The 27,632-nt window shown below is 51.8% G+C and overlaps 12 protein-coding genes across 12 annotated transcripts; 2 read left to right on the plus strand and 10 right to left on the minus strand.

The window, feature by feature from the left end:
- Positions 1 to 372: 372 nt before the first annotated feature.
- On the plus strand, positions 373 to 2,815 carry N7474_009458 (uncharacterized protein; the record flags this gene model as incomplete). The annotated part of the gene is made up of 2 exons (XM_057200868.1): positions 373 to 883; positions 933 to 2,815. 2 exons carry the CDS (start codon positions 373 to 375, stop codon positions 2,813 to 2,815), a joined length of 2,394 nt encoding a protein of 797 aa, XP_057048855.1.
- Positions 2,816 to 3,348: 533 nt separating this feature from the next.
- N7474_009459 (MBL fold metallo-hydrolase) lies at positions 3,349 to 4,233 on the minus strand (the record flags this gene model as incomplete). The annotated part of the gene is made up of 1 exon (XM_057200869.1): positions 3,349 to 4,233. The coding sequence occupies one exon, from the start codon at positions 4,231 to 4,233 to the stop codon at positions 3,349 to 3,351; it is 885 nt and encodes a 294-aa protein (XP_057048856.1).
- Positions 4,234 to 4,498: 265 nt separating this feature from the next.
- Positions 4,499 to 5,328, minus strand: N7474_009460 (SDR family oxidoreductase; the record flags this gene model as incomplete). Its single annotated transcript, XM_057200870.1, has 2 exons — positions 4,499 to 4,768; positions 4,822 to 5,328. The coding sequence occupies 2 exons, from the start codon at positions 5,326 to 5,328 to the stop codon at positions 4,499 to 4,501; spliced, it is 777 nt and encodes a 258-aa protein (XP_057048857.1).
- Positions 5,329 to 5,750: 422 nt separating this feature from the next.
- N7474_009461 (uncharacterized protein) lies at positions 5,751 to 7,918 on the minus strand (the record flags this gene model as incomplete). Its single annotated transcript, XM_057200871.1, has 3 exons — positions 5,751 to 5,986; positions 6,037 to 7,694; positions 7,749 to 7,918. 3 exons carry the CDS (start codon positions 7,916 to 7,918, stop codon positions 5,751 to 5,753), a joined length of 2,064 nt encoding a protein of 687 aa, XP_057048858.1.
- Positions 7,919 to 8,304: 386 nt separating this feature from the next.
- On the minus strand, positions 8,305 to 9,980 carry N7474_009462 (NAD-dependent succinate-semialdehyde dehydrogenase; the record flags this gene model as incomplete). The annotated part of the gene is made up of 4 exons (XM_057200872.1): positions 8,305 to 8,930; positions 8,995 to 9,744; positions 9,805 to 9,892; positions 9,948 to 9,980. The coding sequence occupies 4 exons, from the start codon at positions 9,978 to 9,980 to the stop codon at positions 8,305 to 8,307; spliced, it is 1,497 nt and encodes a 498-aa protein (XP_057048859.1).
- Positions 9,981 to 10,566: 586 nt separating this feature from the next.
- N7474_009463 (uncharacterized protein) lies at positions 10,567 to 11,692 on the minus strand (the record flags this gene model as incomplete). Its single annotated transcript, XM_057200873.1, has 5 exons — positions 10,567 to 10,801; positions 10,860 to 11,271; positions 11,333 to 11,488; positions 11,546 to 11,600; positions 11,663 to 11,692. The coding sequence occupies 5 exons, from the start codon at positions 11,690 to 11,692 to the stop codon at positions 10,567 to 10,569; spliced, it is 888 nt and encodes a 295-aa protein (XP_057048860.1).
- Positions 11,693 to 12,193: 501 nt separating this feature from the next.
- N7474_009464 (uncharacterized protein) lies at positions 12,194 to 12,660 on the plus strand (the record flags this gene model as incomplete). The annotated part of the gene is made up of 2 exons (XM_057200874.1): positions 12,194 to 12,429; positions 12,483 to 12,660. The coding sequence occupies 2 exons, from the start codon at positions 12,194 to 12,196 to the stop codon at positions 12,658 to 12,660; spliced, it is 414 nt and encodes a 137-aa protein (XP_057048861.1).
- A 366-nt stretch (positions 12,661 to 13,026) lies between these two features.
- On the minus strand, positions 13,027 to 15,773 carry N7474_009465 (Zn(II)2Cys6 transcription factor; the record flags this gene model as incomplete). Its single annotated transcript, XM_057200875.1, has 3 exons — positions 13,027 to 14,389; positions 14,438 to 15,337; positions 15,406 to 15,773. The coding sequence occupies 3 exons, from the start codon at positions 15,771 to 15,773 to the stop codon at positions 13,027 to 13,029; spliced, it is 2,631 nt and encodes an 876-aa protein (XP_057048862.1).
- Positions 15,774 to 16,347: 574 nt separating this feature from the next.
- On the minus strand, positions 16,348 to 17,784 carry N7474_009466 (uncharacterized protein; the record flags this gene model as incomplete). Its single annotated transcript, XM_057200876.1, has 1 exon — positions 16,348 to 17,784. One exon carries the CDS (start codon positions 17,782 to 17,784, stop codon positions 16,348 to 16,350), a length of 1,437 nt encoding a protein of 478 aa, XP_057048863.1.
- A 2,489-nt stretch (positions 17,785 to 20,273) lies between these two features.
- Positions 20,274 to 23,354, minus strand: N7474_009467 (uncharacterized protein; the record flags this gene model as incomplete). Its single annotated transcript, XM_057200877.1, has 1 exon — positions 20,274 to 23,354. One exon carries the CDS (start codon positions 23,352 to 23,354, stop codon positions 20,274 to 20,276), a length of 3,081 nt encoding a protein of 1,026 aa, XP_057048864.1.
- Positions 23,355 to 23,763: 409 nt separating this feature from the next.
- On the minus strand, positions 23,764 to 24,161 carry N7474_009468 (uncharacterized protein; the record flags this gene model as incomplete). The annotated part of the gene is made up of 2 exons (XM_057200878.1): positions 23,764 to 24,042; positions 24,093 to 24,161. The coding sequence occupies 2 exons, from the start codon at positions 24,159 to 24,161 to the stop codon at positions 23,764 to 23,766; spliced, it is 348 nt and encodes a 115-aa protein (XP_057048865.1).
- An 811-nt stretch (positions 24,162 to 24,972) lies between these two features.
- Positions 24,973 to 27,087, minus strand: N7474_009469 (kinetochore-associated Ndc80 complex subunit NDC80; the record flags this gene model as incomplete). Its single annotated transcript, XM_057200879.1, has 1 exon — positions 24,973 to 27,087. The coding sequence occupies one exon, from the start codon at positions 27,085 to 27,087 to the stop codon at positions 24,973 to 24,975; it is 2,115 nt and encodes a 704-aa protein (XP_057048866.1).
- Between the last annotated feature and the right edge of the window lie 545 nt (positions 27,088 to 27,632).

Raw genomic sequence — 27,632 nt, forward strand, 5'->3', positions numbered from 1 at the left:
AATAACCGGCTTTATCGTCGCTACAATCGGCGGCCCTTAGACTTGCGCCAAGGATTTAGCCTTCTTCGGGGAAATGTAGCGAGTTCGCCTAGAAGCCTTGACAACATTCCAAGCAAGGCTTAGCAACGACGACCGATCAGTCTCTCCTACCGACGTGCTCTTGGCGCCGCACGATACCAGCAGGGCGTTTTACAAGCCTCAATTAGCCTTCACGGTCTGCAACCTTTGAACGTGTCGACGTCGTGGCGGGGGCCGAGGTTCCCCCCTGTCATGATCAGCATCCTCGACGTCAGACAGCCCTATATAAACGTACGACGGCACCCTCAGTCTAGTTGAAATTTTTGTCTCATACATCAAACCTTCATCGTAGCCATGGGTCTCTTGACGAAGAAGGATTCTCCGCCCAAAGAGGCTCCCGCAAGGGACAAGGGTGATTCCTCCAGTGACGGTCCGCCATCGTACTCTCAGGAGCAGCGACTCTCTCTTGAACTGCCCCGGCTGGATCTCACCAGACAGCTCCGAGATCCTCTCTTCTACGCTGTCAGCACCGACCAAGTTGTCGCTCATCTCAAACTTTTGACCGTTCTGGCCGACTTGCGAGATACGATCTCCAACAAAGATGGTCTCTTTGGAATCTCCGATGCCGCGGCCGAGCTTTTAAGTGAGGAAGCCAAGGCGGAAGCCCAAGCCCGGATCCGTGAAAAGCGCTGGGCCGTGTATACTGCCCGTGCAGTTGACCGATATACCAAATGGTGGCAAGTTGGCCTTCCCAGCTCACATGCACCGTTCACCATGACAGACGTCGAGCGAGAGGACTATGAAAACCAAACTACAAGATGCACGACCCTCGTAGCTTGGGATGTCAGCAACCTCCCCCCTATCGGTGAGTAAGAGATGATGGCATGGCAGGGAAACTTTACTGATTTGGTTAGATGTGTTGATGGTGTGGCATTCCCACATGCTGAACCCCCGGAACTTTCTTGAAGACTGTATCCGGTATGGCAAGATGAGTACCTGGGTGACTGGATTTCCATGGGATCCAATCAACCGCTGCATCAATGACCGTACGATGGAATATACCATCAGCGAGCAGCCCCAGCGCCTGTTTGAACAGCAGGTCCAGGTGAATTGGGACAATCTAGATGATCCACCCAACAAAGAAATACAGTGTCCCGCCTGCTCTTCGGTGAATCTTGTCCCGTGGACGACAGGAGACATGGGGCCTACGTCCAAGGACGCCTTTAAGGATGCCCGAGGCTACGCTGACAACTCGTTCGAAACTACTTGCAATAGGTGCAAGTTAATCATCAACCACGACCTCCTCAAAGTGGCCAAGTTCCGCAATGATGCCGAAGCCCTTCTAAACAAGAACCTTCCCATGCCTGGAACGTTCTACAACATCAACGGTCTCCCGGAAGGACCGCCTCATACTAATTCCGGGAGACCGCCTCATGCTAATATCATATCTCGCGACTTAACCCATCAAAATATGATGTTTGCAAACCGGTTGATAAAGGCAACAGCGAATGAGTTACTAGCCACTACTGATGCGCGACTTCGCCAGTGCAAAAGCATTGACGATTTGCGAACATTCCTAGAAAGCAAGCTGACCGAAAAGAGCGTCTTGTTACAGACATGTGGTTCGACTTTACCCATTCTGCGTCCGGCAGAGAAGGTGCATTTCCGACGAATGATGTCGCGGTACTGGGATAACCTGGGTCCTTTCGCGCTGGACCTGGTGGGTGCGGTGATCCGCCAGGGAACGTTTGTGCAGAAAATGGACAACATCGACTGGTTGCATTCGCCCACCGTAATGGACACTGCCGAACGGACTATTGCAAAGTATATGGTCTTTTTCGGAATCATGATGGATCATCCGCGGAATATGGCTGTGCCTACCTTGGACGTCGATTTGGCCTGGCATACCCACCAGCTGGCGCCATCGAGATACTACACCATGAGCACAACCCGCGGTACCAAAAATGCCCGTCGCTTCATCGACCATGACGACAAGGTCGATGAGAATAAGCTCTCCGAGGGCTTTGAATGGACCAGCAGGATGTACCGACGCGCCACCAATGGCGGGATCTATAGCGAATGCACCTGCTGGTACTGCGAGGCGACCCGAGCACCAGATCTGTACGACCGGATGTTTGCCATTGGTTCATCTTCGCGGGCCCGTCGCGCCGCTGATTCCCTACATGACAACCCGGATGTCTCGTCTGATCCGGACAAGAACCCGCATATCTCAGCCCACAACGCCGTTCGCCCGAAAGCTGACAGTACCTTGGACGACAGAGCCGGTCGGCTACAGAGGATCCGTCTTCAACAGTGGTACGAGAAATCCGCGCGTCGGGCTGAGAAACGCGGTCGTCCTCGCAGCGATTCGAGGTCAGCAGGGGATGGCGGCTACGGGCCGATGTACTACTACCCATACGCCTGGGGCTACCCTATGATGGTCCCCTACTACGGTCCATACATGTGTGACCCCGGTGTCAACTCTGCCTCCTACGCTTGCAATCCAAGCTGCATGAGCCTTGCCTCTGGGGCTACCGGCAATTGCGCTGCTGGGACCTGCGGTGGAGCTGTTGCTGCAGGAGGCTGTGGTGGCATAGGCGCAGGTGCCGGATGCGCCGGTGCTGCATGCGCAGGAGGTGGAGCCGTAGGAGGCGCAGCTTGTGCAGGAGCAGCAGGTGGTGGTTGCGGAGGAGGCGGAGGGGGCGGATTTGGTGGATGTGGAGGAGGTGGCGGCGGATGCGGCGGCGGCGGCGGCGGAGGCGGCGGCGGATGCGGCGGCGGTGGAGGAGGTGGTTAAGAACAGTTTCCCTCTTTCCACTTCTTCCTGGGAGGTCTAGAACGATTGGTTTCATTGCGTCTGACAGACTGGGATTTCTTAAATGGGATGGATGGTAAGGCATTTACTGCTTGCATCGGTGAATCCAGTCACTGACCATCTGCAAATTAGTTTCTCTTTCATGCTACCTACGATTTTGCCTGTATGATTTTCTGCTTTTGATCTAACTACTCGCTGTACACACTTTGCTAGTTGCCTGTCTCGGAAGTTGGCTGCGATGAGGATGCTCAGGTGCTGGGCTCTCGGTTATGCCGCTGAACACCGATATTGATGACTTACGTACACGTTCTTATTATTTTTGCTTAGCATATACTCTCCCCATTCCATACAGTGCAGTCAATGCGTTCAAGTTCTCCAATGCTCATCGCCATCAGTGTAAAAGACAATCACGTGATGAACGATGCCCTGATCCGATTCAAATGGGGCCGGCGTAAATCAGCATATAACATCAAAATGCTAGCAGAGACTCGTTATAACATCTAGCAAAATGGTATCTAGCTCTTAAACCGATCAGTATTGGCCTCCAACCAGGAATGATCATGCGCTAAGATAACCTCCACAGGCATCAGCTCCTTAAGCTTTCTCACCAAGCCAAGATGAATATCTGCCGTCTCTTTATTTGCATGGGCACATTTAAATAAACCCGTGTGCGGATCGGTGTATATCGCTGTTTCGGCTGATCCACTCAAGATGGCTGGATCATGGGTCGAGTCCGCAGCCAGATATACCCACTTGTCCGACCCCGTATGAAGTAGGAGATTCAGATGCCCTGGTAGATGGCCAGGAGCATTTACCACATACATTGACCCATCACCAAACCAGTCATGCACTGCAGAGAACGGCTCTAGGCTAGTCCAGTATGATGTCTCAGACGAAGGCGGAAGCTCCTCCGTGCGTTCATGAGGCAGCGCATTGGAGTCGAAATGGCCCGCCTTATTTGTGGGGTATGCATCTTTTCCTTCAATCAAGGTCTTTGCTCCGGGGCCGATAATAAAGCGAGTGCGCGGGCCGAATCCAGACGGGTCTCCAATATGGTCCCAGTGCAGGTGCGAAATGATCACACTGTCCACGTCGGACTGTGGGTTTATCCCCGCTTTTTCAAGACTGGCAATGGAATCTTGCTGAACGTCTGTTATAATTACTGTCTTCAGTCGCTCGTGGACGGCTGGTGGATAATTCTCAATATCTTTGCGTACACCGAGGTCGAAAACGATTTTTGTCTGGGAGGGTTCATGCGTGATTAACCAGCACATCGATGGGACTCGACGGATAGTTTCTGTCGAGGCTCCTTTCACGAAAAGGTGCATGGGCAAATCCAGGTAGCCGCCCTCCAACCTTTGCAGGCGGACGGTTCCGCTGCTCTTAAGTGCTGAGGACATGATTGAGGATGGGTACTACATATCTGGCGGGCGGGACCTACATTTTTATCTTATGGCCGATCCTAAGTCGGATCCCTGTCCGATACCGAGGCATTTTGTCTTCTGTCTGAGAGATAACGGAATGTGAATGTCCGACGATTCTCATATTTCATACCGCGTCTATCTGCGCGGCTAACCTGCATGAAACTAATCTAGTAAAAATCACGTATAACAGATATTACACATCTAATTCCATCTCATGAGCATCGTGCCAAGTATTTATTGCCTAGACAGCCAGACGGCCTCCATCAACGGCGAGATTGGTTCCGCTAATGAATGAAGAATCGTCGCATGCAAGGAAAACGGCCGACTTGGCAACATCCTCAGGCTCCGACTGGCGGCCCAAAGGCACAGTTTTGGCGAAACGAGCGCGCTCCTCGGCGGAATCGGGAACCCCGCTGAACTTCTCCAGCAGCGCCGTGGTGCCACGCACGGGACACACTGAGTTGATTCGAATTCCGTAAGGACCATACTCCGCAGCGAGACCCTGCGTAATCTAGATACCAGAATTAGTGATAGCTTCTTTATGGAGTAAAATGGAAAACCTACCCGATTAACCCAGGCCTTGCTTGCGCCGTACCATACCTGTCCAGGACGCACTCGCGTCCCGGCAACGGACGAGGTATTGAGGTAGACGCCGGATTTGCGCTCCACAAAATAAGGCATAACGACCGCAACACTCCAGTAGATGCTCTTCGTATTCACAGTCATAACCTTGTCAAAATCCTCTTCAGTCACCCCCATACTCTCCTGCTTGATGTATGTGGTGCCCGCATTATTCACGACGATATCCAGTTGGCCAAACTGCTTCACAGCAAGATCTAAAGCGGCTTGCCAGTCCGCCTTTTTGATCACATTGCACTCAACAAAGACCGCTTTTCCTCCCGAGGGGTAGTTCTTCGCCGTGATTTCAGAGGCCACGCGCTTGCCGTTTTCGACTGCAACGTCGGCAACCAGCACGTTTGCGCCTTCGGCGACGTAGCTGTGCGCAATGGATTCACCAAATCCAGAGCCAGCGCCTGTGACTAGCGCAACTTTGCCAGAAAGCTTGCCCATTATGTGTTGGATTTGATTGAGGGGTATGAGGGGTTAACAGTGTTGTGGAAGTCAAGAAGAGTCGAGGTTGATGTAGACTTGTCAATGGGAGCAGCGGGGATAGCTAATTATAATATTTGCTTCGTGTCTAATCAGTTCTGGCTAGGTCCACTCTGTTTGTGACGTTCAGTGTGGTTCTTTTGTCAATGTGGAGTAGAGTAAGCTGTAGAAGTATAGAACAACCTCGGTCATCCCCCGCACCGTCGCTTTTCGGATGGTCACTCTCCGCTAGCTTACTGTGTTATTCAGCGGATGGTCTTGTAACTAGGAGAGTATACCCCAGATCGGAGTATCTGACACTTTGCAAAGTCCGTGGCACTATCTACAGATAGAAATTATAATCACTAAAGAATTAATATTAATAATCCAAGATGCACTGAATTCTACATCACAGAATTATCCGTTATAAAAGCACCTCCTGGGCTAGACATATCACCAAAAGGAATTACGGGGCCATCCATGAACCCAAACAACGGATCTAGGGGGACATCGATGTCCAAGGCGCCACCCTGATTACCTGTACCCGAGATCCCGCTTGCATCAATATCCGGAAATGTACTGAAGATCATTTCCAGGTCAAATGGGAGCATCGACTGGGTAGTAGGTATCATTGCGTGATCTACTTATGTTAGATAATGCCTTCGTGGTGTGGGCATAGGGAAAACTCACCAATATCCAGATTGATCTTGTTTGCTGTAATGAGCCTACGAATGATGCTCACGGGGCGTCTGATTCCAGGATTGGCCTGGCACATGATGTCAAGACACTCAAGTCCCGCTCGCAGGAGCGAAACATGATCGTAACTTCCTGTTATTTCTCCGGCAGCATTTCGTACGTGGATCGTACACGCAACGTAAATGGCGTAGCTGAGGATGTAAGGTGCTTTGGAGAGGCCATATGCCGCTTTGTAGGATTCGGCAATATGGGAGATCATCTGCGCCGCCGCAGTGCATAGGACCCAAGAGTGTTGTGGTACAGTTCTCGAGCGGAGATGACCATCTGAGATAAACGGCCGGTGCAGCAAAATAATAAGGGAATGGTAGATGCCATGCAAGTTCATCACGTTGGGTGCTGGATACGAACTGGGATTCTCGTCTTGGACTTGGAAGTCCAACTCCGGGGGAAGGTTTTGCTTCCACTTTTCCAAAGCAGCTTCGACCATTTGTTGGCTAGAATGGGCATTGGAGAATGTGGCGCCCACCACATAAAACCGATCGATGATGACAGCCATAATTTTTGACAGTGAGCACATCTGTCGAAAAACAGAAACCGAATATATTGGCGAGGAACATGGCGCAGAGGACTGGAAAACGTCTTTTTCTTCGAAAGTGTCGAGAAAGTCACGGGAGACACGGGTATCACGAAGGTGAAGACCAACTGGTCGTCCTAGATATAGACTCTGTAGTTTGTCGCAGATAAAGATGCCCCAGAAGACACGTCGGCGGATTTCGATCTCTTCGGCATTATCAGTTGTCTCCTGGGGATCGAGGTGAAGCCCCAAGTCATATGCCATGCGCAGACCGTACCCGGTGAACAGCCATGCCTTGGAGATATCCCCGCGTGCATTGTATGTCGATCCGAGAAGCACGAGTCCCACAACCGTAGGAATGCTGGGGTTCATGAGCAGACCTTGCTCGGCAAGTAGCCTGTCGCAAGCAATGAAGAAGGGGTTGTCTTGGTGCTGCATTTGTTCTGAGAACTTGCTGGAGCAAGCAAATATGGCATTAAGCAGAAAAGGCGATGAGTATGGGCCGCCTGTCTTCAGATCGCGCATAATCGCGGGACGGTATGTCAAGAGGAATGTGTGATGCTGTCGAGACCAATGCACATTTAACAGATGCAGCGCGAGCTGTGTTGGCACGCCCGCAATATCAGTGAATCGAGAAAATTCATGCTCTGACTGTCGTTGCAAAGCTGCATTTGCAATTAGGCTGTTCCTCCTATGTTCCAATGTTTGGCTTTGCGTGGAGGGCAGGACTTGCTCTCCATGAGTGGGAACATGTAGTGCCGACGAGGGACCAAAAGTACTCGGGTTGCCCGCTTCGTCGATGGAAATGAACTGTGTCACGTCCAGATCTTCATCGTCAGAGTCAATCACACTCATTAAACTACTGCGGCGCGGAGGTTGTCTGGGAAGATTTCTGTCGATCAATGCCTTTGAATGTCGACTCGTCTCTTCTGGTGACGCCTCGAAGAGTTCACTCTCTATCGAGGTCGACGAAAGTAGAGCATCTCGTTCGTCTGCAGATGCATTCTTGAGAGCTGTTATGAAGGACTGGAGGGAAGATCGCTCTTGCTGCAATTCATTGATTTGGGCAAGCGTTGGTCTAAACACATGTTACGCCGAGGCGCTCTCGATAGATGAAGATTTTTAGGCTAACCTTTTCCGCGGCGCCTCAAAGTGGTAGACGCATTCTCGATTCTGGCTGGCGCACGCGGTACAACGCGGCCTAGCCGTATCACACCGGATTTTTCGGCTACGGCAGAGAAGACATGCCCGGGCAATAATTTTGGGGTGGCCCGAGTTTGATTTCGGTGACTTCGAAGACATCTGGCCTGTCTATCTTTGTCAGGCGCTGGGGGTATGGGATCCGAAGGCAAGGAAGGATTGAAGAGTAGATCGGAAGTTGTCTCTCCGGCCGGTTCATATAGCACCACTGCCGCGCTGAGTTTCGGCCCACACGAAACTGTGTGGGTTGCTAGTGCACCCCGGATTCGGTTGTCAATCCCCCCAGAAGCCCATCCCCGCACCTCGCCCCAAAGTCCGATGTTACGCGTAATCCCCGCCACCCTCGGGGGCCGAATTTATGGTTGATAATGGTATGGCAAAAAATATAAGCAGAAAGTAACTGAATTCAGCTATCAGAAAATCTTTAGTCCTGCATCTGTAAAGTAACTCGAACGTGTCGTATGCAATTAAAATGGCCCTTGAGGTTTTTAAATCCCAATGGTGATGCTCTTGACATCCAAATACTCCTCCAGCGCAGCAAGTCCTCCTTCCCGACCAAGACCACTTTCACGGACGCCTCCGAATGGTTGTTCGGCGGCGCTAATCAGTCCAACACGAGCACCGACCATGCCGACCTTCAGGGCCTCGCTCACTCGGAAGACGCGTGAGATATCCTCCGTGTAGAAATAGCCAGCAAGTCCGACATCCGAGTCGTTTGCCATATCAATGGCCTCCTGTTCAGTCTCAAAGGCAACCAAAAAGGCCGCCGGTCCAAATGTCTCTTCGCCCAGGAACGTCATTCCTGCCTTCGTTCCAGTGACGACGGTGGGGCGGACAAAGTTCGGACCATCCGTGTCGGAAGCTCCGCCTGAGTGAATCTTCGCCCCTTTTTGAACTGCGTCCTGAAGATGGTCCTTGACTTTGGCAATACCCTTACCGCAGTACAAAGGGCCGAAGTTTACCTTTCGGTCCCACACGGACCCGTAAACGAATGTCTTGTCGATACAGGCTCGGAGCACATCGGCGAAACGATCTATGACTGAGGCGTGAACGAATACTCGATTAGCGCAGACACAAGTCTGGCCTGATGATCGGTACTTTGATGTAACCAGTCCTTCAAATAGTCAGCCATGAGTACGAAAATTTCCCACCTAGGACAAGAAGGAAGCAAGGCTTACCCTGAGCCGCCTTCTCTAGATCAGCGTCCTCGAAGACAATGAAAGGAGCATTGCCACCAAGCTCCAAACTGGTCTTCTTGATAGTCTTGGCACATTCCGTATTCAAGTACTTTCCAACAGCCGTGGATCCAGTGAAGCTAAGATGCTTGATGAGCTTGTTGTGACACATTTCTTCCCCAATCCCCGGGGTGTTCTCCGGACCACAGGGAACAACGTTGAACACCCCGGCTGGACCGCCAGCTCTCTCAAACAGCTTGGCTAGCGCGAGTGCACAAAGAGGGGTTTCCGGGGCAGGCTTGCACACAACCGTGTTACCCGCTGCAATCGCCGCTCCCACCTTGCGAGTGACCATAGCCAAAGGCGAGTTCCACGGGGTGATTGCAGCGACGACACCCTGCGGCTCTCGGATAGTCAAAATCCTATTATTGCCCCGGAAAGCAGGGATGGTCTCTCCCGCAGTCCTTTCCACGGCCGATTCGAACCAATCCACGAAGTCGATAGCGTATTGGACCGACCCCAGAGACTCGGTGAAAGGCTTGCCCAACTCCACGGTACACAGCGCCGCGAGGTCTTCTCTATTTCCCTTGATCAGATCTCCCCAGCGCCGCATGAGAAAGCGTCGCTCGCGGTGACCCATGCGTTTATAGGTCTCAAATGTTTTTTGGGCGACTTCGATGGCAGAGCGCGCGTCCTCACGGTCCATGTCGGTGACTTGGATGATTTCCTTGTCATCCTCGGGATCTTGAGGGCCTAGTTAGCTTTGTTTTTCATATTGAAAGCTCAAACAGGAGCTTTTAGGAGGATCCTTACCAAAAACTGGGAAAGTTTTGCCAGAGGTGGCCTCTATCCATTTCCCGCCTACATAGGCACGGGTTTCCACGAGCGAAGGGTCTTTGAACTGCAGACCATATTAGAGTCTGTGATTTATCAAGTGAGGCTGGCTTATAGGATACCTCATACGGAATGCTCTTTTTCAGGGCAGGCATTTTGGTGATATTTGACACGCGACGAATGAATAATCTAGGTGTTAAGAAAGGAAAAGCCGTCATGAACAGGAGAAGATGGGTCCAAGGTGCAGCTATTTTAGGAAGCAGTGGTGGTTTTCTGCCTCAGAGGTGGCAGTAGCTCTTAAGATGGGGTAATCATCGCCGGATTTCCATGTTCCGAGCTGGAGATTCACTCTCCGAGGGCGACCCTCCGTTGCCGAGTGGGGAAAGACGGGGATGTCAATGCGCGTGTTTTCCCATTGGGCAGAGATCGGCCCCAGTGCCGGGCCGACGGCGGAGTATACAGCGTAGGCTAACTAGCTTCTCAAACTGGGACGAAGAATACCTTATACCTATGCTTGGCTTGACGGGTTTCTTTTCTTAAATTCCGATCGTTTCAAAACTGACTGTCTACGACTTTCGCATCGCAAGAGCTTGCAAGAAAATTCAAAGTCTTAAATTGTAACAATTCTATACATGTTCTAGACGGGCAAGATACTATACTCCTCCCGCTGCTTTGCTCACGAGAGGTCGGGTTTCCAACTGCTTGAACATCCCCATCATCTTCTCGTATCTGTCAGGAAAGTCAGTCAGTGAATCCCACATAAGTTAGGAATTTCAGATATTGGTCATACACAGTGAAAACAATAGCTCCGCTCAGTGATAGCCGACCTAGCCGGGGAAGTGCTCCAGACCAGAAAGTCAAGATACCCTCCTGTCTGAATATGCGCACCGCACAGGAAACAGAGTTTGCATAATTACGACGAGCCTCTAAGCTTTGCATGCGAGTCTTGATCACATCCAATGGCATAGTTGCGTATCTATTGTCCAGGCAGAGTCAGCCGCTGAGCAATACCAAAGTCAAGAATAGCATCTTACACCGTGATAATACCAGCAAGTCCACCAACAGCGAAGGTACCTATTGTACCCAGTTTTCCATTCTCATTAGAAGGAAACACCCTCTCTGCGTACTTCTTCAGCGTGGTATAGGAGGTGAACCTGACTGCGCTGTTCGCGCCTTGCCGCGCAGTCGAAGGGACAAGCCCTTTAAAGAACCCTCGAATTCCCTGTTCGGACGCAATCACTCTTGTTCCATGGATGAACCCGTTCATTCGTGGCTGTGGACGCTTCCGATCCTCAATCAGCTGTGTCTTGATGCTCTCAAAGGGCGTAACCGCGAAAACAGACTCGGCAATACCAGCTGTGAAGCCAGCTACCATCGTCCGAGATCCGCTAATCTGGCCGTGCTCGTCGGACAAAAGGCTCTTGATGCTATCAAATACGGTAAACCCTGTTTTTATCTTGTGTGAGATTGATGAGTGATTCATGAAAAACATGCCCAGTCGACTTACGAATCGCAGCTTTCAAGGCATTTCCGGCAATTAGCGTTGTGCAACCGGCGTACCATTCTTTCGAAGGAAAAGGAGGCCAGGGAAGCTTCTTTGAGTTTGGAAGATGCCGATTTAGTTGGGATCGTGTTTTGGCGAACTCGAACGGATACGTTATGGCTGTGCTTTGTCAATATTGACCCCGAGATACCTACCAACGAGGGACGGGTTTCCTACCGATTTCAATAGCACCGGCTGTCGATCCTGCCAAAACGCAAAGGAAAATATTTGGCTAAGTCAGAAGTGGTTTGTCAACTAGCTGTAACTGTAGCTGAGAGAGCTTGCATCCATTACCTTCGATTTACCAGGCTGTTGAGTGGCCATTGTTACCCTCGCCAAAGCAGGTGCTATGGCATGAGTATTCTGAAATCGAATCAAAATCACAATGGTTAACAGTAGCTTCTATGGACAGCTTTAAAGTCTGAAATTTGGGGCTGGTGGTCCTCACAAAAAATAGTTCGGAGAGTCTCTTCCCGAGGTTGTTGACGTCCATTAGGATTTCTATGAATGTAGCCATGTCCTCTATCTTAGACTCGATTCTTAGTACTTAATTATTAAACGTGTTATATTTATGATGATAAAGATATAGTCTCTTATAAGTATGAGCAACTCGAATGACGAGAACACACTAACTAGCATTGAAATATAGGCCCGATTATGGTCAATCGGGATTATTTAGCCTACAAGCTACAACCAGTCAGACATGCCAGGCATACGTATAGAACAGTTTCTATATTAGATTCTTCGTTTAGATGGAGCCTCCATTCCCCCCACATTGCGGACAATGGCTCCCCGCGGGTTTCGGAAAGTGGATTATTGGTAGGTATGCAAATAACCCACCGCTCAACCTGCGTGATCGTGCCTTACTTCCTCAAAAAGGGAAAAGGAAAATTCATCACAATTGGTTCGACGGGTGGTATTCGGCCTCGGCCATGTCTCGTTTGGTACAATGCCAGCAAGGCAGCAGCTATGCTGGCGACGAAGAACATGGCGGTTGAATATGCATCGCGGGGGATTCGCTTCAACTCTGTGTGTCCGGGGTTTGGAGGCCATACTCGTTTGTAAGCTTCACGGTCACTCTCCGTTTTAGATCTACCACTAATGTGCGTTACAGGAGCTCCCATTTTATGGGCAAGAAAAACACGGATGAGAATAGGGCGCAGTTCGAGGCTGTGGTTCCTATGGGCTGTGGAGCTGAGGCATCAGATGTAGTCAGCGCGTGTCTGTTCCTGGCTAGTGATGAAGCGTGTTTTATGAGTGAGGATTTAGGTGACGGAGGGAGGTGCGTTTGAAGGATGTGGCAACACAAAAATAGTTGTGTACAAATTGGCTATAGTACCGATTCCACTTTTCTTTCCAATTGTAAGTCAAAACTCCATATCCCAAATCCCAAAACCCTATGTTTGTAAAACCATATCGAAAGTAGCCAAGGCTCCCCGCTGTAAAAAGAACGCCTGCACGAAAACACGAATCCGCCACCAGGGCAGATTTCTGAGGGATGAATAAGAAAATTCAAAACTGGTATCACAAATGTGTTTTTCGGAGAAAACAAAACATAAGAGATGAAGGAAATGGTAAAGTATTATAAACCAAACCAAACCCCAAAAGAAACCAAAACAAAAAGGAGACTCGTTTTCATTTGTTTGTGTTTTCATCATTCATTGCCAGTTGTGTCCATCCTCGGTACTGTCAGGGAAGAAAGACCGGATAAACTCCCCGCCGATGGGGTCATAGGGGAAATAACTACCGCCAGACTGCGCCTCGGTAGTCAGCGAGGACAACAGCTCCGATGTTGACATGGCGGGGTAGGTCAAATAGTCCTGCTCCATGGGCATCTGAGACTCCACATGCGGACCCCAGAAATCACCAGATTGAGGAGGCGGCTGCTGATGGCTGATATCTTCCGATCGAGTGGCGTTCTGGGGGATTTCGAGTTCGGTTTGATACTTGTCCGAGGGCATATCGCTGACATCCAGTTTCATTCCCACGGCCAGTCTTCGCAGACCGACGTCACAGAGCTGCCATGCACGGCGGGAAGCGACGCTCTGGTGAGACATGGCGTAAAGCCACCGGATGGATTTTTTGGCCATCTGGATGAAGTTCGCTTCTTCGCTGGGCACATGAATGCAGGCGAATGATAGCTCCAGAAGTAGTACCGTTGCCGCCTGCATGAGGTAATGCAGAATGCACCACCACGGGCAGATCTGGTACAGCTGGACGGCGTTCGGCTCATCGGGGATGAGGTCAAGCATGCGTGTGGCAGACTCGAGACTAATCACGGCCATTTCGTGGCTGAAAGTCGGTTTTTGGGTGGGACTTTTCTGGGCCGCGTCGCGCTGGCAGAGGCAGGGACGTCCAAGCGAGATGCGAGCGCTGTAGTAATGGAAGGCCAGGGACAGTTTCCCACGAAGAAGATCCGCGCCTTCATCCTCCTTGCGGGTGAAGTCAAGAGCGGGAGGGAGAAGAGAATACCACAAATCGATTCTGGCTTTCAGTTCACCGATCCGATTCTCCATCTGCGGCCATGGGACCATCACGCAATCCACAGAATATACCCTGTTGACGATCTCTTGAGCGACCACTGTCAGATCGCAATAATAGAGGTAGACAAGCCCGAGAGATACCGGGAGATTCAGAAGCCACCCGGATTCCGGGGATCGTTCTTTAGTGGCCTCTCTACCATTTGCCGGGTTGAGCGGCATGTGTCGAATCCACGAACTGGCCATCACGCTGTTGATGCGATCATCACGAAGAGTCGAGTCATTGAGAACTTCGGCAGCTGCTGGCTCGTCTAGTTGATCTTCGTCGAAGGGCAGTGGTAACGGCGAGGTACACACGCCATCCTGAATACATGTGGCACGGCCGGTCATGATGCCCAAGGTGTGTTCGAATGTGTACAGACACCACCAGACCCGATAGCGAGCCTCCTTGGAAACGTTCGGGGTCGAGGTGCTGCTATTCTTCATATTGATACCAAGTGTGATTGCAGATCGCACCGCCAAAGCCGAGATCCTCCATGCCCTATACGGGTTTAGAATGTGTTCAGTCAATTGACTCGACATGACTTACCGGTTAATCTGATCAGATGAGAGCAGATAGAAAGCAATCAAACCCTCGACCTGAACCTGTTGGAGATCAGGATGACTGAAAAGGACATCGCCATTCATGCTGAGAATCCGTGCTCGAGTCAAATACACCAGATGGTCGTGGGAATCTCCACGCCACGGCGCATCCATGAGGTGAGCATGTTTTGCAGAAATAGCAAAGATCATATTCAGGATGGCCAGCCACTTGTCACCGGGACGAGCAGCAGAATCATAGAAGGTCTGGTATTGCGCCCAGAATAATGGCCGATTGATGATGGGGAAGAATGGATGGACAGTGTTCAAATAATCCTCAAACAACTGATCCGCCAGCTGGCGAGGCGGCATGTAATATGTTTGCACCGGTCCAGGAGCAGAGATGTCCATGTCATCCAGATGGTAGTTGACTGTATGCAGAGTAAAATCACCGTCTGGGTTCTGGTCGGTTTTGGTAGGCGACTTCCTGCCTGATTTGCCTTGGGCACGTTGCTCTGCCTCTTGCTGCACCCGCTGCATCCAAGTGATCTCCGAATTTTTGCCCAGGTAACCCGTCGCTCGGGTGTTTTCATCTCTGTTCAGGTCCTCTTCTACCCGGTCGATGGCCTCCAGGGATCCGATGGATGACGGGGAAGAAGGTTCGTCTCCTGCTGCGTCCATGACGTCTTGGGGGGTGACCGAATGAGACGGGTTGCTGTTTGAAGAGTAATCCGGTTCCGAGCCGTACTGTTTCTTGTTAGTATAGGACTTTGGACGCGGAGGGACGGAAAATTGCACCTTATCCAACAAAATCTTGATCCGCTCAGCGGCCTTGGTTTCGACCATGCTTCCCAAGTCCTTCAAGAGATTCTCATAGTCTGCCGCTTTCTCCGACAGCCTTTCTACCTGCCTAGGGGCCAGGTTAGCTTGCGGCTCTTTTCCCTTTTTTTTTTTTTTTTAACAGAACGTGCGCCTTACTTTTTGGTTCTCTCCTTCCAACCCACGGGGTACTGACAAGTGACCCTCAACTCGCGACATTGTCGACAAACCGGAGTATCACCACTGCATTTTGTCTTGCGCTGTCTGCACGATTCGCAGGCGCGGGGTACCCGACGATTGAATCGCGGGGCGATACCGGCACGCTGACGAGGGATCGCTACTTTCGCATTCGACGCCGCTTGGCCTCTCGTGCTGTCATTGGCTGTTCTCGCAGTTTGTGTTGAGGCGATGGAAGGGGGATTCGAGGTGGCAAGGACGTTTTCGCGTTCTGGCGGGGCCGGCGGCAGTTCGCGCTGCGAGGCCACGCCTTCACCCGGAGCGTGACGGAGCGGGCCTTCTCTTGTCATGGTAGCGGTTTGTTTGGCGGGAGTCCGGACAACAGAGGATGTTGCTGAGAAAATTCTTCGAGCGGAAGTAAATTGCGAATCTAGATGGGGTGACGCAATCGGGTGATCTAGCACCCTTGGGCCGTGGTGTGCGGAGGACAAACGATGCGGCACAAAAGGGGAGTGCTACACGGTCAACATCTGATTCTTCACTCGGGCACAATCAAAACAAGATAAAACTGAATGAGATGAGGTCGAAGTGGCGGGAAGAACAGTTCAGCGTCAACTACTGAGTTTAGGATGGCTTAGGTAACAAGTCCCGGTCCATGGATGCATTCTCCGGTGACAAGGGGTCAATAATTGGTTCAACCAAAGCTGTATTGCAAAGATCAAGGAAAGGCGCTCCACTTTTTGCCCATTCAGGGCCAGAAACCACCAAAATGCGTATATGTACAGGAGATTTAGTCGGCGAAAAGAGGAGGAGAGACATGTACAGGGGAGTCCAAAGCGCGCAAGAAGAACAGGTAGATCCAAAACCAAAATAAAATGATGTAAAGGGTGAAAGGTATCAAGAGTGGCGAGGGTGAAAAGGGATTTAGATTTCTCCAAACATCTCGTCGAGTTCGTCCATTTCGACGGACTCGGGGTTCTGAAGCTCCCGCCACGAGTCAAAGAAGGACTCGGTCCGGGGGTGCAGGGACAGCTTCTCATGCGACTCGGTCAGATCGGACATCTTCAAGTCCACTTCCGAGAGCTCGCTGTTCAGCATATCCAAGGACCGCTTCAGTGTCGACACAGGAGCCTCGGGAAGGCTGATCTGTGCCACGGGTGTCTCGGCATCGGCGACTGTGCTCGAGCCAGACGAGAGCGACGATGCAACCGAAGTGAGCGATGGCGACGGCGAGGTACCAAACAGTGCGGTGGCAGCGGCCTCATCCGAGTGTTCCGGCATGTCCGTCATGTGAGTAAAGTAGTCGCTGTATTCTTCCTCGGACATGCGCTCAGCCGGCGAGAGCGATCCACCGTCAACAGGGGAGTCGCGCGAGTCTTCCATCGCGCTGAGTTCCTCCGACAGCACGGAAAGGCTACGGTCAGTCCGGTTAGCTTTTTCCTCGGATGCGCGCTCGCGCACTGCGCTGGCCGTCTGTGTAAATTCCTTCTCGTCACCCTCCAGGGGTGGGGAAGCCGCACGGTTCGAATGCATCAGGCGCGTATGTTTATCGAAGATAGAGTCGGCAGAAGAGGCGGAGGAATCCTCCCCTTCTTCAAAGTCAGGGGAAGACAGGTCGACTTCAGGGCTGGGGCTACGCTCCCGCGCCATGACATCGTCTTCGTCATCCAGGCTGGATACACTGGGAGTGATGTTCTTGCCGTCCACGATGACCAACAGATCGTCCGAGTTCTCCGGGATCGGTTGCCGAGGGCAGGTCGTGAGATAGTAGTACACCTTGCGCGGATGAATGGGAATGAGCTCTTTAGCGACAGGACAAGGAGCGAGCGCTGTCCAGGGGCGCTTCATATACGCGGCCAGCCGCGACGAGAGCAGGGCAGCGGGATTCACAGAACTGGAGAGAAGATTAGCACGTGAATTTCGCAACGGAGAAGATCTAAAAACATACTTGGCGACGTTCGCATTCAATGTGATGAGTACTGCAGCCAGCTCCTTCACCAGGTGTGGGCGATTCCCCGTTTTCTCCAGTTGATCAATGGCGGCGACAACGATATCGTCGTTGATGCCTTCGGTGTCGATCTTGGGCGCAACCCCGTCCATGGGCGACGGCGGCGGTGTATGCTCGTAAGCGGTGCGCCGGATTGCGCGCATGGCTGTGGAGTTCTTGTAGTCGTGGGTCGAGGATGGGGACGGCTCGGGCGACAGGGAGCCTGAGTCGTGCGACCTCTTGACCTTTTTTGACGGGGGAAGATCGTCGGTCGCGTGCGACTTGGAGAAGGACGGAGAGCGGCGGGAGGAATTAGGGAGGTGGATGCCCAGAGATGGGAGTGATAGCGACTTGCGCCGAGTGTTGTACGGCATATTGTGATGGAGGGGATGGGTGCTGGTGGTGATGATGATGTCGGTTGGGGACCGGGAGGCGGGAAAGCAGGAGAGCAGTAGGAACCAGGGGAGATTCACTATTCAAAGGAGAGACGATGGATAGAGATGAAACAAGGAAGATAATAATAAAAGGGATATAGATAGAAGAAGGAAAAAAGAAGCACCAATAATAATAATAATGAAGATGAGGATAAAGGGGAAGGGGGTGGGAGGGAAGAGAGGAAGGGTTATCGAGATGCGACTGAATGAGAGCTGCACTGAGGAATCTCTCGGTGGATTCCTCCTCTTTTTTTTTTTTTTTTTTTTTTTTTTTTTTTGTGGTAATGGTATTACCAGTCTGTTTCATTTTCCCGTTGGACGGCCGAACTAACGAACTAATCTTTTCTACTTCACACACACCGCCAGAATTATTGATTGATTGTCTAATGGCCCCATTCACTACTGTCCCGCCTGCATGTAGGGCTCTGCGGCATCATGATGACTATCATGAGGTCGATGGCCACAACAGCCACACACCCTCGCAAATGCCGGTGGAGCATTGGAATGGATAGCGCATTCCAGACGGGGGGGGCAAAATTGGGTCTCCATGTGTTTTTTCGCCAGCGAAAAATCCACTGGGCGGCTCCATCGCCGGGCCCTATCCCAATCATCGCCCGTCAAGGTGAAAAATAAGTCGACCCCCCGATCGCCCTGATTGGCAAGCGCTACGGGTAGCCCGGGATGCATGAAACTTGCATTCGATCTGTCAAATCGTTGCTAGGCAGACTGGTATACATCCAGCCAGCAACCCTCGGCTAATGGCAGGACAAGTTGACCGCTGGTTTCCTGGGATCCTCAGAGATCTGCTCTGACAGTGCTCATCATGACGAACTCCAAAACTATTGTTTTGGCCTCCCTAAAACATGATCCCCTAGCGTCGCCGTTTAGGAACCAAGAAAGACATAGCGAGTGGGTCCACCCGCGTATGTCGGGTGTATTGTTTATTACACAACACGGAAGGAAAAGGAAGAACCTCGCCACTGGTGATGCGGCTATCCGCATGCTTGGACACAGCGGACGGCGGTACCGATAGGAGGCGTCAGATTCACTATTCCATACATTGCATCTAGCTCACCTATGATGTGGTGGTTGCTAGAGTGTGCGGAGGCGAAGGAAGCCTCGCTATGATGACCAGCCATCTCGGGGCCAGCATCCTTGCTCATCCTTTCGTTGGAAGGATCATACATACCAGCCCATACATACAATGGCGGCACCAGAGGCACCCGAGTCTGGTCCTGTGCACATGCCGAGCATAACAAGTCCCTCTTATTGATAGAGTACCTCGTACACATTGTACATGCAAATGGACTGTCAGCGCCCGCAGCAAGGGATTGGTTATTGAGACAAGCCACCGGGTAGGAGCATGACTGGGCGAGGCACGGGCTCGACATGATTCACATTCCAGCGTGGTTACCGGGCCATCGCATAGTGAGCTATGTCGCGATCTCCGATGACATCGTCAATCCGATGTCGCGGAACCATGGAAACCACTGTGCCATTGTTCGACTTCGGCCGAAAGCGAATATCTACGTAGAGACAGTGGCGGAGAGACGCGATGGATGGACCCTACAACCCATCATTCATCTGTCTTATTGCACGGATCCTACAGCATGCAGCGGGTAGGATTTCTCCGCATCTCCACAGAGTCTGGACCTGCATTCAGCTGTTAGTGAGTTAGGTCAGAGGATAAGTACGAGTCCTTGGTTATCCTCCCCGGCCCCCTGATGTCATCACAAACGCTTGGTTCGCAACTCCGTCCCAACTCCGCGCGGTGTATTCCCCCGCAGCAGCCACCTCGTAATACATGTGAAAGAAGAAGATTGGGTTTAGAGATTCTGGAAAACTTCCTCTCCAAAACTCTGTGGAAACCTTAGGCAAGTTAACCATCTGGCCTAGCCAGTTCCTGTGTGCCTCGATTATTTACTCTTCGTATCAATTGAAAAGAGAATTCCTGGGGCAGATGCAGGCCGTGACGATCGTACATAGCCCCGATGGAATATTACTACAAAAAGAAATTGATAGCTAAGAATTGAGTGGTCGGAGATATGGGGCGGAGGGGTTGTGCTTGGACCTACGCGCCGCAAATATATATCGACCAGTCGAGTTAGTTTCCAATGTCGAAGCATGTGAACATAATCTCATCAATCAGGTTTTTTGGTTTATTTCAGATGCACTAGGACCGTATGTAGAACAAGTCCTTGAGCCAATACTTACTGTGGATTGAGAAATTCGGAGAGTGAGTAGCACAGGTGTGTCATGAACAGGTTCAAATTATACTATACAATTATCATGGGGTATATACACTCTATGGATATCAATGCAGTTATTTATACACAAAACATTCCCAACCAGTCTCAATTCTCCAGCCGGACCTGGTCTGTCTCGTCAAGCCCAGGGGCCGGCTGAACGGGTTCGTCTTGGCGAGGCTGTCACTCTCGCACAAACACCTCCTCTGGCGGACGAACAGGCCACCCTCCAACAGGACTATACCAATCGCCCACGCCATGGTCGAGCGCATGACTTAGGGCATTATTGTGCTGCAACGCGGAGGGCCAGATGGCTTTCCTCTCACGCATGCGCGCAACATGACCATTGGTTTCACGGTCGATTTCGTGTTCGGCCAGACCCTCGCGCAAGAACATTTCGACGCAAAAATCGAGGACACCCTCTGGCACTGTCTTGGGAGGTTTTCCCCACTCTCGGGTGGTGCGGTAGACTGTATTGGGCTTGACCTTGTAGAAACGAAGAGGATTTAGCATGTCGGGAGTCGAATCGTCTGTTAAGACCTCCAACTCCCTGATCGCGGCCTGCGCGATGATGCGGGTGGTGTCGAGGTTTGGGATGACAAGTCTATTATGGACACTGGCGTGCCATTTTGGATCGACGTGCGCACCACCTTGTAGATGATTGCGCTCCCGAGCAAATTCTAGGTCAGCAGTGCCGTTGTCGACGCCCCTGTGGGGGTACCGACACCACCTGCTATAAACTCCTTTGCCGGAATAACAGCCATACCCATCCACAATGGCGGCGAGGAGGACGTTGAAAGAAACAGTGGGGATGTAACCGATCGTTTCCGACTTGACGGGGACGTACTGGAGACTGGCCGACTTGAAGAGTTCTCGGAAAGAGCCTGGAAGAGACGATAGCAGACTGTACATGCTATAGATGGCCCTCTGTTGAAAGCGGTTTGTATCGTTTCTGCCCTCGGGCGAATTAAATTCGCCACTGAAAAGACGGAGGAGGATATCCCGAGCTTGTGCCAGACTGTGCCTCTCTTCCTCGCTGACGGCAATTCCTTGAGACTCCTTGTGCAAGATGGAGGCGTCCCGTCTGATGATTGCAGCGGCGAGAGTAGCGAGATTACTGTAACCCCAGGACTTTGCTTTGCGGTCTCTGATATGTTGGAACATCTGAACCACGCGGTCCCAGTCACCCACTGAAATCTCATAGTCAAGTACAGCCTTGAGAGTGTTGAGACGGAAGGGCATTTGGACAGAACGGAGGACTTGATGACCAAGCTGTGAATTTTGGGTGGCAGCGGCAAAACGGAGAAGCGATGGTGTTAGAACTTGCTCGCCATAAGCACTGGGGGGAATCGGAGGACCATCCACGTCATCCGAGAAGAGCAGCCAGTTGCCAAAGTCAAAGGCCCGAGAAGTGGTAGCCAGCTCAAGTATTGCGGCATGAGTGACATTTGACACCTGTGAAAGGGACGATTTAGGCGAGGGAAAATGCCGGGAGTCGAAGAACGGGACCTGTTCGGTGCCCGACTGCTTGAGTTGCTCGAAAAATGTTTCCGTGCGGCGCACTGTGCTGGCATCCACAATATTCTGCAACCAAGCATATTGGTGAAACACGCTTGTTGTCAGACAATCCCTGGCATAAGCCCTAATGTTGAGTTCGACCAACCCAACCACGGCCGCTGAATCATTGTAAAATTGAGCTCTTGTCATGCCAGCCAGATGCTGCACCATGGTCAACTCGTCGCCATCCCATGCTGGCACAACTTCATTATGTAACCGTAAGATTCGCTCGAGACTGGCAGGGTCGTTTTCGGGATCAATTGCCCCGCTCTCAAGGAGTTGAACCGTATGCCAATTCGTGGCTTTAGTCGTAGGTCGAAGATCATGCGCAGACTTGGTGGGATCGATCAAGGAATCAAGATGGGATGAAAGTTGAAGAAGCCGCGTGATACCGCACCCCTTGGTGCCTATCTCATTAAACGCGTTGTGAATCAGGCCATTTCGGAGAGAAGCAACCACTTCAGTGCTGATCGTCCGCCCCCATAGCCCACGGAACGGTGGTTTGTCTTGACTTCGAGAGACGGTGTCACGACTCGGACGGCGCCAGAACTGTTCTGTGCCAATGTTTGTTTGCCGGACGATGTCAAAATCCCTCAATAGAGGCGCCCAGCTTTCGACCTTCCAGCATTCGTTCCGCGCCATCATCTGTTTCACCAACCATGCCCCTTCTGTGGGAAATCCATGCTCCACACAACACCACAAGATGAGCTCGAACCAAATCTCCGGACCGAGTTCTCGAACTCCCATTTTGAAGGGCAGATACGGTGATTCTTCCCCAGTCTCTGCTGCCCTGGCAGCCACAGCAGCTTGATGCTCCAACCACGCTGCATCAGAAAGAACACTCATGATATGGCCCGACAGCAAATGCAGCGTTGGTGGGCGAAAGGCATGCAGGCTAGTATCAGGATCATGATATTGGTACACCCGCTCAGAGATCAAGCCCGAGTGATGTAACCGTGCAAGGATCCGGAAGACATAGGACATGGCAAGCTGGGATTCCTTCGGAGACCGATCTGCAGCTTCCAGAACCAAAGACCCAAGAGTCTGCCAGACCTCCGCCATGAGGACATGTGAAAACACCTTCACGGTGGGTGGCCAGGTTAAAGCGTGGAGGGAGGTCGTCGTGTCTGGGGCGACGACGTTAAGCGATTGATGGCTTGCGACTGAAGTCATGTCGTCAAGCGATTCCCCCGAACCCAAGCTCCAATCAAGATTCGAAGCCTGTGGAGCGTTCATGTAAGGAACCAGCAGCTCATGAGCATCCACAAGATCGTTCAACATAGCATGCACCGCTTCCCATTTGTCCAAGTTGAAACCCATATGCACCAGCGGATCCAGCTGGAATCGCTCTCTGAAGCGATTCATCCATCCCGCCAACGAAGAAACCCGATCAAAATCCTCTTTGAATACTTCAAGTGAACTGCCTACCTGGTGTGCCTGTTTGGCGCCCGCTTGCGACGGAGGAGGCAGGCATTTTTCCAGGCATGGAATCCAGTGCTCTAAAAATTGTTGACGCTTTCGGGATATTGGTGGATAAAGCTTGTGATCAGGTTTATACCGGGCAAAGAGGTTGTTGGCTTCAGCGAGAGTGTATTTTGTGACTTTCTGCGCGTCGGGTCCGTCCGATATCGAGCGTCTTGCAATCAGAGGAGAGGATAGTCTGCGGCCATATCGGAGGAGGCGGCCGGAGTTCAAACACCTTTTCATGACCTGAAAGGTGTTTGTGGTACAAGGAACTCGAGGAACGCCGCGGGCCTGGTATGACACATATCGCGGTCGGTCACGCACCAGGCATACCAGGAGACAGTAAAGGAGAGAGACGAGCGCCGGAATAATAAAGAACGGGAGAAGAAGTTGAAGCACCGCAAAATGTCTGGTGCTGACTCATCGCCATGGACCAATCAGGGGGTGTTGATTGTGTAAGTACTGGATACCTTAAAATAAGCGTCAACCTCCATAGTTAAGTAAGTACTAGTTACATTCTATTGAAGTATAAAAGCGAACTCTTTGCAGGATCTAAGGAATTAATGGATTTAAAAGAAAGTACACATCCCTATACAACTGATCCAGCAGCCATAGAAAGAAATCAATCTAAACGAAGGCGATTGGGTCCCATCTAAGCCTGGACAGGCTTGATCTGGCGCGGGTGCTCGCGCCAGACTCCACCCTTACGGGCAGCACTGGTGGGAGTGCCGGTGGGCGTGGCGACCGAAGACGAAGACGAGCCCGACGAGTACGGGAAGGGAGGGGGAGGGTAATTGGGGAATCCTCCGCTAGGGTAGGGGGAGCCGGTGCCAGTGGGAATCGGCACGCTAGCAGTCGACCAGCTGGAAGGAGCAGGGCCGGTGGGCGAGGGCAAAGAGGTCAAAGAGCCCGTGGAAGTGCCGTGGTTCAGCTGAAAGTCAGTTAGCAGATGGCTGAGGTATTTTGGTGCAAAGTACTCACAGGCAGGCGGAACGCAGCAACCGGGGCAAGGCCACAGGCGGCAGCGGCGAGGATAGCGGAGAACTTCATGATGATTGAGTAGGAAATAAAGGAGTGGAAAGTAGATATGTCCAAAAAGGAGACAGTATGTGCACAGCACTATGGGGTGGGAGGAAAAATCGTAGGGCAGGGAAAGTTTTTATACCGTATCCAGAGCCCCATTATTCTTGTTTCTTATCACCGCAGGATTGATGGGTCAGAGAGAAGCGAGACGCTCTTACGGAGTCGTCACCGCGTGGTCTCCGTCACGGAGACGAGAGAGGGAAAGAAAAAGAAGATCAATGTCCAAAAGTTTGGTCCAGAGCGGATATTCGTCAGTCTAGCAGGCGGCAGTTAATTGTTCTCTATCCGACGATCGCCTGATAAGGCGGGACGGAAGAATTGAGCGCCTCATCCAGGGTGGATCAGCATCATGGTGGATCATAGACTGGACGGCGTGGCCAACAAAAAATCAATTAATTGGCGTTGGGTCGATGCCGGTGGAGTCTCCGGCCGACAGAATCGAGAAGGTGGTTGAGAGGATCAGCAAAGGGAGTGATGTTTCGGCTAAAGCAAAGACGCTGTGACGTGAAACCAGGGACACGCATGCTCCACCGATCCCTGTCGATCTTTGGCTGCGTGGGATCAATAAACATGGTTATTCCTCCGGTGGAGAACGACGATCTTCACTTCCCTTACTTACTCATCCTGACGAGGGGGCTTTTCGTTTCGCATCTTCCACATTAATAAGAGGGATGGATTACTGGGGTATTATTGTACACCGGCACGCAAGAACTCCATATAGTCCGAGTAAGAAAGCACGAAAAAAGAGTATCATCAATCATGAGACAAAACTCAACGCTCACGGCTCCATGGCCACATCTTCCGATAATTGGGCATCGCCGCCCAGTTCTTGCTCCACTTCATCGACCACAAAGCTCTCGTAGTCCTCCAATCCCTTTTGCACATGGACCTTGAAGCGGATTACATCGTTCAGCATATTCTCGACATTGGTGTGCAGTTCCTCGCGTAGTGCATTCGCTCGGAGCGTGAGCTGCTCGTACTCGATATTGGTGTTCATCTCACGCTGCTCCATTAATTGCACACTATCGCTCAGCGTAGCCCGCATCTTGGCCAATTCCTTCTCCATTTTCTCAATCTGCGCGTCCGAGGCCGTCTTCTGCGTAGTGGTGATTTCTTTCGTTCGCTCAAATTCCTCCTCCGCAGCACGACGCCGGTGCTCGAGCGCTTCAACCTCGCTCCGCTTCTCGTCCATGGCCTCTTTGATGTTATCGAGCAGATTCCGACGGTCGAGATCGTCATCGATGCCGCGCTTCCGCCGTTCATTGATCTCCTTCCGCAGGGACTGCAGACTGTTGCGGATGCTGCCCCGGAGATCCAGATTCAACAAATGAGCCGGATGGTAGCCAATGAAAGGCTCGGCCAGCAGACGATCCCCATCCGACGAGATCCGGTTGGGATCGCCGCCAACCTGGGACCGGGAGAAGCTGTTCTCATTGACATGGAGACTGAGCTCGTAATCTTGACCCTTGGCGTTCTCGGCAGACGAGGGAATCAAACTCGTCTGGTAGCCTAGTGTATTGTATGCCTTGACAATCTGCTCTAGATCCTCAAGTTTCTGACTCGCCTCGGCCTCCTTCTCCATGACACGGGCATGGGTTTCCTCCAAACGAGCCATGGTGTCTTCAAGACTTCGCTGGAGACGCTCGCGTTCCGTATTCATGCGGTCGATATCCTGGATGGTGATGCCTTGCCGATCCACGCTTGCTTGGAGCTCGGAACGATCTTTCTCGGTCGCCCGGAGATCTATGTCGGTTTTCTGGATCTCCTCATCCAATAATTTGATGCGGCTTTCATACTTTTCAATTTTCCCTTTGACGGTCTGGTTGTACTCCTCAAATTTCTTCTTGTCACCTTCCAAAATCCGGTAGGTCTTGTCCAATTTGGCCACGTCGGGTGCGTTCTTCTCCATATCCTCAATCTGATCGCGGAGATTGCGATTCTCTGCTTCCAACGCGGCCATCTCCTGTTCGTATCGCTCGTTGCCTCGCGCAAACTCCTCGGACATGTTTTCAATGTGCGGAACCAGTCGTTTCTCGGCAATTTCATCATCCTCGTCTTCTCCCCCTTGGAGCCAGTCATGATAGGCACCGGTGAGGAAACGATAGATGATTCGGTCCCCGGTGACATCGACACCCGCTTCGGCGCAAGCGTCATCGTAATCTCCCATAACAAAGCGGTCCATCATCTGTGCCAACTGCATCAACCAATGCAACATGCCGAGGAATGTCGACCAGTTCTGGCCACCCACGGCCGCGATTTGCGATTTTGTAATGCCCTTTTCGTAAGGGTACCGCAGCTGCTTCAAAATCGGCGGCACTTCGGAGTCCATACTCTTCAAGAACTTGTATCCCGGATCAATACGATGATAGAGCCACTGGAAGATATAATTGAAATCCTTTTGAGTCGGCGAGCGAAGAGTGTTCTGACCAAGGGAATGCTTCATTTCCAACTCAAAGTTGTTATGACTCAAGTACTCCAGTAACTCCTGTCCAATGCGTGTCTGGAATGAGCGATCCCTCAATGGTCGCGGGTCTCTCGGGACGCCTGCTGCGGGAGGGACTTGGGTGAAGAATGACTGGTGGCCCATAGGGCCCCCGTTTCCGGTCGACGGTCGCGAAAACACACTGCTTCTGCGCTGAATATTCTGAGATGCAGAGTTGGAGGCCGATCCAGGCGCGTAGCTCTGCCGACCCGCGCTGGAACCGTGGAGCATGTTACTCGACACGGAACGACGGACAGACGAGAGCCCTGCATCCTGACCGAACCCCCCGGAAGAAGCCCTCGCAAAGTTTGGTTGCTGCGGCCTGCTCGTGGAGTTAAGCAGCGAAGTCGAGCGCGTGTGTTGCGACGTAAACGGTGGGTTCTGAAATCCAATGGAACTGGTGCGTTTCATGGCGGATGCGGGCTGCGGGATTGCGGATAAGTTTTGGACACTCCCGAGAGTCTGTGCCGGGTTCGATTGTTAGACATTCTCGTGCGAGCCAGAGGGGGATTTCGTACTTCTCGAGGGCGCCTGATGCTAAACAAACCAGTATCTTGCGACATGGTGACAGCACGCGCCGCGATTGCGGCGGATGGGAAAATCCAACTCAAACAGTCGTGGAGATGCAATACACGACACCAAACGGAAGACTATCGCGCAAATAAAAAGCCCGAAGGAATGGGGTGGGAGGGAGTCTGCGAGGCACACGAGGGTTGATGGGGTGACGATTATTATTGGGGGGCAAAGGAGCGATTGTAAACAAGAGCGTGCCACTTCCCTTTCCAGCAGGCGGTGTGCCAAACCGGGAAAACTATTCGACCGGCAGCAGAATCACGGGATCACTCGGCCTGGGGAAACAGTCCCGAGGTCCAGCGGCGTTTGCCGATAGTGATTCCCCCAGCCATCTTCTTCGTGGACACACTCTCGACTTTATCCCTTCACGCGCTGGAGTTGAC

This window comes from Penicillium riverlandense (genome assembly GCF_028828495.1).
Source record: "Penicillium riverlandense strain IBT 135883 chromosome Unknown utg000008l_segment0_segment0, whole genome shotgun sequence".
Lineage (NCBI taxonomy): Eukaryota > Fungi > Ascomycota > Eurotiomycetes > Eurotiales > Aspergillaceae > Penicillium > Penicillium riverlandense.